General features: G+C 37.1%; 1 protein-coding gene across 1 annotated transcript; it reads left to right on the top strand.

Moving 5' to 3' along the window:
- The first annotated feature begins 2,671 nt into the window (after positions 1-2,671).
- LOC141634341 (uncharacterized) lies at positions 2,672-4,163 on the top strand. The gene is made up of 2 exons (XM_074446556.1): positions 2,672-3,209; positions 3,400-4,163. The coding sequence occupies exons 1-2, from the start codon at positions 2,672-2,674 to the stop codon at positions 4,161-4,163; spliced, it is 1,302 nt and encodes a 433-aa protein (XP_074302657.1).
- Positions 4,164-11,169: the final 7,006 nt, after the last annotated feature.

Here is an 11,169-nt window from a genome sequence, read left to right as displayed (position 1 = left end):
CCAGTTTATATTTAATGTACATTCCTTTTAAAATCAATGTACATTCCTTATAAAATCAATGTACATGATGAGTTAGTTAAATGTACTTGATAAAAATTGAACAACATATTTTATGTACTTATGTTAATTATTCTTTGTATCTATACTTTATATTTAATGTACCTCCAATATATATAATGTGTCCCCGATGAGTAAGTGAAATAAAAATAAACAATTGTAGTAAATATGATATGTAGCTATAATTATTAAAATGTACATTTATTATATATTTCATGTCCCTTCTATATTATTAAAATGTACTTGAATAATTATTGAAACATGACTTGTAACTAATTAAGATATACATGGTATGTAACTTTAAGGGGGTGTTTGGTTCACCTAATATAGGTATGAGGTATGAGTTTGGAATGAACCAAACCCATACCATGTGTTTGTTTGACAAAATTGAAGGTTTCATACCCATACCTCAAACCCATGAGGTATGGGTTTCTCATACCCAAGGAGGGGAGGTGGGTATGAGATTGATACCCATGGTATCAAATCACAAATACTAAAAGGTGATAAAAACAATTGCAAAAAAATTATTTTATATAGTATTTATTTGATTAAATTTTCTCTACATGATTTAATAGTATAAAAATTATTATTAAAAATATTGTATTTTGAAGAGTTTTTAGCTTTGATTGATTTCTAACCCCATACCCCCTAAAATTGAACCAAACACAAGGTATGAGGTATCAAGTTCCAACCCGATACCACCAAGGTATGATTCCCGATTCCAAACCCATACCCACGCGTGAACCAAACACCCCCTAATATTTATTATATGTACCTATAATATATATTTAACGGAAAATTCACGTGGTACCCTTAAACTTTGCCATTTTGCACGTGGTAACCAACTTTTTAAGTTTGTGCACATGTTATCCTTGAGATTTGATTTTGAAGCACAACGTAACCTTTTTATCGTTTTTAAAATTTTCAATTGAGCATAAATCATAGACCCGAAATCTGAATTAACTAATTTTTTTTTCAAATTGATTATCTCTTCGTGATCTATAGATTGATAAAACGAAAATAGTCATTCGGAAATTTAAGATCAAAATATGGTTGATTTGATATTTTCGTTTTAAAAAAACCTTATAAAATGTAAGTCGACAATTTTTTTTTCTCAAATCGTAAATTGTGAAGAGATAATCATTTTAGGAAAAAAAATTGTCCCATTCTGAATTCCGGTCTATGAGTTATGCGCAATTGAGTTTTTTTATAGCGACAGAAAGGACATATTGTACATGAAAATCAAACATGGAGGGTATCATGTACACAGACATAAAAAGTTGGGTACCACATGCAAAATGGCAAAGCTCGAGGGTACCACGTGAATTTTCCGTATATTTAATGTGCCTCTTATATAAATAAAATGTACATAATAAAAAATCGATTCATAATTGATAATTAATTAAAATAAACATGATATGTACCTTTAATAAGTATTATATTGACCTATATTAAAAATTTAATGTACCTCTCATATACATAAAATGTAAATGCTTTATTCATCCGTGCAAGATAATAAATTAAAATAAACATGTTATGAATCTATAATCGTTAATAAATGTACCTATTGTAGATATATTTAATGTACCTCCTAAACAAATTAAAGGTACTTGATGATTTGTTGAAACGTGATTGATAAATAATTTAAATAAACATAAATACTTTGATATGTACCCATAGTTATTATAAGATGTACCTATATCATATGGTCAATGTACACCTTACATATATATATATATATATATATATATGATGAACCTAACGAATTAATGATATGAATTTAATAGATAATTGAAATATACATGACATGTCATATAAGAATATATTATGTACCTCCAATGAAAATAAAATGTACCTTCGGCATAAATATATTGTACGTACATTTTTCATTAAAATATTATAACCTATAACAAATGTAAATTTTATAATAAATATGTAAATAATAAGTACAAATTATCATAAGTACATACGATATTTTGTTCAATCTTTATCAAATATATTTAACTAACTAAGCATTACATTGATTTTATACTGAATGTACATTGTATATAAGTTAGAAGTACATTTAATAATTATTATAGGTACATATTGTTTTAACTCAGGTCTTAACATACATACATATATCAAAAGAGATACAAAAATAGCAACAAGATGTTTGTGGCACAGTGGTAATAGCAAGTGCATCTCAACCAAGAGGTCTTTTTCGGTGTTGTTGACCGCCATTGACCGGTGGTGTTGGCTTTTCCGGTGGTCAATGTTGGTCAATGGATTGGGTTGTATAGGTGGTTGTATAATAGAGTTAATCACAACCCTTAGATTAGATTTAGTGGAGTTAAATATAATGGTTGAAAAGTGTTCTCACCGTTCTCACCTAATGGGTTGTTCTCATATGATCCTAAATCTAATAATAATAATAATAATAATAATAATAATAATAATAATAATAATAATAATAATAATAATAATAATAATAATAATAATAATAATAATAATAATAATAATAATAATAATAATAATAATAATAATAATAATAATAATAATAATAATAATAATAATAATAATAATAATAATAATAATAATAATAATAATAATAATAATAATATTGGATTGGTTAATGGTTTGTCTAACCTCACCTTACTACTCTCTTAGTATCAATGGAGGGGTGGAGGGTTTCTTCCCTGGGAAGAAGGGCCTTAGACAGGGAGATCCTCTATCCCCTTACTTGTTTGTCATTTGCATGGAGGTCTTGTCTAGACTGCTCAGGAAGCTGCCAAGGTATGATGGGTTTTCCTACCATCCTAAGTGTGTCCAACTGAACTTGACTCACCTTGTTTTTGCTGATGACTTGCTAGTCTTCACAAGGGGTGATCTCCCCTCTCTCCAGGCTGTGGCTCAATGTCTTGCTAAGTTTGATCTGTTATCTGGGCTCCAGGCTAACCCTGCTAAAACCAGTCTTTATTTTGGAGGGGTGGCCTCTGATGTCAGATCTCTCATTCTGGCTGCTACTGGTTTCAATGAAGGGGAGTTCCCTTTTCGTTATTTGGGATTGTCCCTCTTTAACTCTAGGATATCTAATGCTATGTATCAGCCTTTGATGGATAAGATCAAAAGTAAAATCTCTCACTGGACAAACAAAACCCTGAGTTATGCAGGTAAAGCTATCCTGATCAACTCAGTCATTTTTGGGATGCATAATTTTTGGGGGGCTAGTGTCTTGTTGCCTAAGGGTGTTATTAAAAAAAATCAATAAGCTCTGTAAGGATTTCTTATGGGGCATTGAGGATGGCACTAGGAGGCATGTATTCCTGAGTTGGAAATCTCTTTGTAATCCAAAATCTGAAGGGGCTATTGGTATAAAGGAGATTCTCAGCTGGAATTGTGCTCAGATGATGAAATGGGTTTGGAAACTTCTGTACAGGCCTCAAAGCATTTGGTCCAAATGGGTACATCACTACATTCTTAAAGGGGGTGATATCTGGCAGGCTACTACCAGCATCAGTCATTCATGGTACTGGAATAATGTAGTAAAAATGAAGGATTTATTGATCTCAAATGCTGGTTCTGTTAGCTCAGCTGCTGAATGGATTACTAATTGTTCAGGCTCTGCTAATTTTCATACAGGTCAAATGTACTCTATGCTTAGGCAGCCTGCAGATCTGGTCAGCTGGGGGGCACTGGTACATCATAATGCTTGTGTTCCTAAGCATGCTTTCCTGGGCTTGATGGTCATGGAGAATAAATTACCCACTGTTGATAATCTGATTCAGAGGGGTCTCCATCTGGTGAATAGGTGTGTGCTATGCTGCTGTCAGAATGAGAGCCTGGAGCATCTGTATTTCCAGTGCCCTTTTTCTACTCAGGTTTGGTTAAGCATTGCATCTTGGCTTCAGGTTTGCTCCTCTACATCTTTGGAGTTGGTCATTAGTTGGTTTTTGAGTTGTATCCCAGGCAAGGGACTGTCTAACAGTAGGAAGAGAGTTGGCCTCATGGCTACTCTTTACTACATATGGAGGGAGAGGAATGGAAGGATTTTCAACGGGATGCACCATACTACTGATTTTCTTTGCACCCAAATAAAATTTGTTGTTTGTAATCGTGTTGCTTAGGTTGTCTTAGGCTTCCTTTTGGTTTGTTTTTGTTGGTTTCTTTGTTTTACTTTGGGGGGCCTCCCTGGTCTCCCTTGTAGAAAAGATGGACATGGTCTTGTATTTTGATTCCTATTTTGATGATATATAGATCCTTACTTTTCTGCAAAAGAAAATAATAATAATAATAATAATAATAATAATAATAATAATAATAATAATAATAATAATAATAATAAGGGTTTTTTCATGTGAATAATCCAACCTATGCCCTCTCTTCTCACATTAATCCATCCTAACGTTTAACTGAGAATAATCTCGTCTTTGACCTCATTTAACTTGTATTAGACTAGTGGAAGGGATACCTGAACAACCGGTATCCCTTATGTTAATAAACTTGTTAACCCTTAACTCCCTTATTCATTTCTTATTGTCAAAACAAACACCATAATGTTATTTCCCCAGAACTTGTCAAGTTTGTAATCAATGGAAACCCTCAATTAATTTCCCCAATTTGATTTCCCTTTCATTTGTGGTGCGAATTGATCAACAAGGGCGATTTTCATTCTATTGGCAAAATTTGGACCCCCACCGTCTAATCTTCACCGCTCTTTTTCCTTCTACTTGTCTGCACACTCACAAAACTCTAATTCTACTCACAACAATGGAGGAACAAGGCATGGAAATGGTACTCGAAAACGTTATCCCTCTATACGACGCCGTTGAAGTCGATTTTGAGTATGAATTTGACGCTGCTCGCTTTTTTGATTTTTCCAAATCTGAGGCTCGGATGTCCGAGCTTTGTGTTTAATTTGATTTTTTTTTGTTTGGTGTTGTTCAAGGTTTTAGCTTTATGCGATTGTTTGTGACCTTTTGAAATGCAGATATGAACACGATGTAAAGAATGTGTTATATGACGAGCATTGATTTCCCCCAAATCTTTTTGTGGTAGAATTTGCCCTCTAATTTGAAGGAGAAGGGAGGAATAAAAATTGGGGAGTAAGAAGAAAATAAAAGAAAGAACAAGAAATAAGAGAGACAGAGATAGTAAACTTAAGAAATGAAGAAAAATAAACAAAAATTGAAGAAATGAAGAAGAATGATAATCTAATAAATGAAGATGAAGAACTGTAAGATATGAAGATTAAAAGGATTAAGTAAAGTTTTAATGAGGTCACCTGTTTGGATACCGGTTGTAACAGGTAAAAAATGGGGTTGGTCTAATATAAGTTAAATGAGGTTAAAGACGAGATTATTCTCAGTTAAACGTTAGGATGAATTAATGTGAGAAGGGAAGGCATAGGTTGGATTATTCACATGAAAAAACCCTAATAATAATAATAATAATAATAATAATAATAATAATAATAATAATAATAATAATAATAATAATGTGTGCGTTGACTTGACATGGTCTTCTCCTTTGACTCAGACTGAGATGACGGATTTTGTGCCTGACTGGGTTGTTGCTGATGCTGCTCAGCGTAAGTGTGCTAAGTACGGGGATTTGTGCGCGACAGCGGGTTATGGTTTCCTTCCCTTCTATTTCTCATCACTTGGGGAGCTGGGTTCGGATGTTGTTGCCTTACTCAAGCGGATCCAGAAATTCTCGGTATCTCAGGATGCGGGGGCTCGGGTGGCCGCTTACATTTTTACTAGACTTAGCTTTGCTGTTGCTAAGGGTGTGGGAGCCCAGCTTGTTTCTCGGCTCCCCACCAATTTCATGTAAACTTTTGTTTTTCTATTAATGATAGCTGCGCGCATCCTTTTATAATAAACAAAATAATAATAATAATAATAGGTCGCCCTAGTGAAATATTAGGTCGCCCTAGTGAAATTGCTGCCCCCAAACTTATGAAAAAATTGGCAGACATTTATTTCACGACGGTTGCTACTGCCTCAGAGTCTGTTTTTTCTTTGACACCTCGCCGGATCGCTCTATGGCGTCTCGGCAGGTTCTCACTCCTTTGATTGGTTGCGTGCGGTTCCTATCTCGGGGTTGGGGCGGACTATGAACGGGAGGACTTACCGTAGTGTCTTTGGGGTATCGTCCTGGTCACATTCCGTTATTCTCGGTATCTAGGCCCTGTCCCTTGCTTGCTCTCGGGTTTTTCTTTGGGGATGTTTTTGGGGACCACGCTGTTTCTTGTCTTGATCTTGTGGGCGTTAAACATCGGCATAACCTTGTCCGGGACACTCTCTTCGACATCCGCTATAGATCCGTATTTCTGCGGGAGGGAGGTTGATATCGGTTTGGTTGATGGGCATGGTGGCTCTCTTCGTCCCGCGGATTTATTGCTTTATTCTTGGGACGGGGGCGTGATGTGTGCGTCGACTTGACGGTTCTTCACCTTTGACTCGGATCGGGTTGGCGATTTTGTGTCGGGCGGGTTGGTTGTCGATGATTTGCTCGGCGAAAGTATGCTAAGTATGGGGATTTGTGCGCGGTAGCGGGTTATGGTTTCCTACCTTTCTCTTTCTCTTCACTCGGGAGTTGAGTTCGGATCTTTGTTGCCTTGCTCAAGCGGATCCAAAAATTCTCGGTATCTCGGATCTTTGCCGGGGCTCGGGTAGCCGCTTACATTTTTACTCGTATTAGCTTTACTATTGCTAAGGGTGTGGGAGCCCAGATTGTCTCTCGGCTCCCAACCAATTTCATGTAAACCTTTTATTTTTATTATAATGAAAGCTGCGCGCATTTTATAATAATAATAATAATAATAATAATAATAATAATAATAATAATAATAATAATAATAATAATAATAATAATAATAATAATAATAATTATCATTATCATTATCATTATCATTATCATTATTAGAAGAAGAAGAAGAAGAACATTAATAATATTAATAATATTAATATTAATACTAGTAATTATCCTAATTTGAGTGATTAACTAGGTAGCCACCATGAACCACGGTTAACCATCAATCTAATTAGATGAAATAATAGGGCACCGATTTGCTAGATTGATCTTCAAAGTCTACCCGTTTATCATCCTAATTTGACTCATTAGGTAGCCACCATGAAACACCAACAATCCTAATTTAATTAATTCGATAAATAAAAATCGACAGACCTTAATTTTATCTTTAGCAAATATACAAAATTTGGTTGATTAATTAAAACTCAACAAATAATATTAATAATTGATAACAAGTAAATTAATTTATTATTTGATAAATTAGAATCCATCTTGTAAGTTTTAAGTCATTTGAGCAATTAAATTAAGTTTTAGGGAAAAATATTGATTTAAGAGTTCAATTGGTTCAGTTTTAGGTGTAATTAAAGGGTACAAAATAGAACGTTATGAAAAAGTATAAGTGAAAAAGTAAAGTCTGTATATGAAAAAATAATTAGGCATTAATAATAGTAATATTAAATTAACAATGTTATTAACAATATTATTATTAATTAATATTCATATTTATATTTAAACTCCGCCTGTGAGTGTTTTCGGGCATTCGCTGCCGGTCCCAAGCCCGGATAAAGGAGGAGGGTTGCGGTAGGTCTGTGGCAGCCAGCATAAAAACTTAGTCACATTTTATGGACATGAATCGGAATTTGAACATCGTTGGGCGTCTCCTCGGAAGCGACGACGCGCCGCACTTCTTAGACCCGGGTGTAGTGATAAGTATGTGAGGGTTGCTAGGTCGTCGCCCGGAAGCGACGCGCCATCTTTACATCTGGGGGTGGTGTCAAATAGGCAAGGGTGCGCTACATCTTCTAGACCCGGGTGTAGTGAAAAATATGCAAGGGTTGTTAGGTCGTCGCCCAAAAGCGGCGCGCCACCTCGAAGTATGGGTGTGGTGTCAAATAGGTTTGGATCTAGGAAGCATGGTCAAGAGCGGGTAAAGAAATCAGGACATGACTTTAGGAAGGGTAGTAGGTTACGGTTTGGTACTTGGAATGTTGGCTCTTTGACAGGGAGATTAGCTGAGGTAGGGGAGGTTATGAAAAGGAGGAGAGTGCATATAATGTGTCTACAAGAGACAAAGTGGGTCGGAGATAAAGCAAGGGTGATAGCGCCTTGGGGTTATAAGCTTTGGTACACGGGTAAAGACAAAAGTCGTAATGGAGTGGGTATTGTCATTGATAAAGATTACATTGATGATGTGGTAGAAGTATCGAGAAAGAGTGATAGGATTATGAGTATTAAGCTTGTAGTCGGGGATGAGGTGGTGACGGTTATAAGTGCTTACGCACCCCAAGTAGGTTTGGATGCTTCTTTTCGACGAGCCTTCTGGGAAGATTTGGAAGAGGTTGTAGAACGTGTCCCTATTGGAGAGAAATTGATCATTGGTGGTGACCTCAATGGGCATGTGGGTACTAGTCGAGTTGGCTTTGAGAACATTCATGGGGGTTTGGGTTCGGGAGAGAAATGAAGCATGAAGTGACATATTGGATTTTGCTTTGGCATATGACTTGGGTATAATGAACACTTGGTTCGAGAAAAGACATTCTCATTTGGTGACTTATAGAAGTGGAGGTAATGCTAGTCAAATTGACTTCCTTTTGGTAAGGAATGTGTGGAGGAAAGCGTACACCGATTGCAAGGTCATACCCGGGGAAAGTGCCGCAACACAACATAGACTAGTGGTTCTTGATTTTCGGGGTAAGAGAGACTTGAGGAAGAGAAAGATAATCGGTGAGGCACGGATCAAGTGGTGGAAGCTACAAGGGGGAAACCAACAAACGTTTTTGGATAAGGTTGGAAGTAGCGATATTTGGTCGGATTGTGAGGAGAAAGATATTGATGCAACGTGGGATAAATTGGAGCATGTTGTAAAGGAGTTGGCGAGGGAGGTATTAGGGGAATCTAAAGGGAATAGACCATCAAGTAAGGACACATCTTGGTGGAACGATGTGGTGAGACAAGCGATAAAGACTAAACGTGAATGCTATAAGGTTTTGGGGAAATGCATGAGTGATGAGAACTTTGAAAAGTACAAGGAGGCTAGACAAGCCGCTAAAAAGGCCGTACGGGATGCGAGGGAAAAAGTTAACCAGGAAGTGTATGCCAGGTTGGACACGAGAGAAGGAGAGAAGGCTATCTATAAACTGGCTCGCATAAGAGACCGAAAGACGAGAGATATTGGGAGAGTTAGGTGTGTGAAAGATATGGACGACAAGGTTCTGTTCGGATAACGAGATAAAGGCTAGATGGAGTTCTTACTTTGATAATTTATTCAATGGACATCAGGAACGAGGTTTTGGGGATGTAGAGGTAACACCAAGCATGGTTAACCGGGAATTTGTGCGTAGAATACAAAAGAGTGAAGTTAGAAAGGCGTTAAGGAAGATGGGGTCAAAGAAAGCAGAGGGACCGGATGGTATACCCATAGAAGTTTGGAGGTGCTTCGGGGAGAAAGGGATTGAATGGGTAACCATGCTCTTCAACAAGATTTGGAGGAGCAACAAGATGCCATCGGCTTGGAGGAAAAGCACTCTTGTCCCTTTGTACAAGAACAAAGGTGATGTCCAAGAGTGTGCCAATTATCGGGGAATTAAACTTATGAGTCATACAATGAAGTTATGGGAGCGGGTAATCGAGCAAAGGCTTAGGAGATATGTAGACATCTCGGAAAACCAATTTGGATTTATGCCCGGAGATCGAATATGGATGCGATTTTTATCATGAGACAATTGATGGAATACCATCGGGACAAGAAGAAGGATTTGCATATGGTTTTTATTGACTTGGAAAAGGCATATGATAGGGTACCAAGAGAAGTACTTTGGTGGGCTTTGGCGAGAAAGGGTGTGTCGCGAAAATATATTGACCTCATAAAGGACATGTATGAGGGGGCTAGTGCAAGTGTTCGCACTAATGTTAGGAGAACGGAAGAATTTCCTATTACCATCGGGGTGCATCAAGGTTCCGCACTTAGTCCTTTTCTCTTTGCTATAGTTATGGATGAGTTGACAAGGGATATTCAGGACGACATCCCTTGGTGTATGATGTTTGCTGATGATATTGTGTTGATTGATGAGACAAAAGAGGGGTGGAGAGAAAGTTGGAATTGTGGAGGCGGACTTTAGAGACTCGTGGGTTCAGCCGAGCAGAGTAAGACCGAGTATTTGAGGTGTCAATTCACTAAGGTGGCGGGGTTGAGATCGACAGAGGCGGAGAGTATTATTTTCGATAGGAATGTTGTTGAGGGCTCGGATTTCTTCAGATATCTAGGATCTATTATTCAAAAAGATGGGGAGTTAGACGGAGATGTGGCTCACAGAATTAAAGCGGGATGGTTGAAATGGAAGAGTGCTTCAAGGTTTCTATGCGATAAAGATATGCCCCAAAGATTAAAGGGAAAATTTTATCGCACGGCAATTAGGCCTGCCCTACTTTACGGCTCTGAGTGTTGGGCCGTGAAACATTGTCACATTCAAAAGACGAGTGTGGCGGAGATGCGCATGTTGAGGTGGATGTGCGGACATACAAGGAAAGATCGGTTAAGGAATGAGGTGATTAGGGAAAAGGTTAAAGTGGCGCCAATAGAGGACAAGATGATGGAAAACCGACTAAGATGGTTTGGCCATGTGAGAAGGAGACCTATGGACGCACTTTTGATTAGGAGGCCGGAGACTTGGAGAACAGAAAAAGGTCCCTAGAGGCGAGGGAAGACCGAGACAGACATGGTTGAGAGTGATAGAGCACGATATGAGAGTTCTGGGGCTTGAGGAGAGTATGGTGACGGAGAGGGCACAATGGAGGGAAAGGATACATGTGGATTTTTAGTAATTGATGTTTTTTGACAGATTTAGTGTTTTTATTTATTTATTTAATTTAAAGAAATTAATTTATTTATTTTTCTCTCCTTTATTACACACTTTTTCAACAACCACTTTCTTATAGATTTTACCTGGTTCATTCCGGATCCTTAACTCTATTTCGGTTTTTAAAAATCGTTTTAATCCTTTCTCTCGATTTAAATTTTAAGTTTTTATAAAAGAAAGACGGAATTCGATTTTAAAACCCCTAAGTTCACCTTGACTTTCCATTACATTTTCGTTCTCC

Source organism: Silene latifolia, chromosome 2 (genome assembly GCF_048544455.1).
Source record: "Silene latifolia isolate original U9 population chromosome 2, ASM4854445v1, whole genome shotgun sequence".
Lineage (NCBI taxonomy): Eukaryota > Viridiplantae > Streptophyta > Magnoliopsida > Caryophyllales > Caryophyllaceae > Silene > Silene latifolia.
This window is presented reverse-complemented; position numbering and strand designations above follow the sequence as displayed.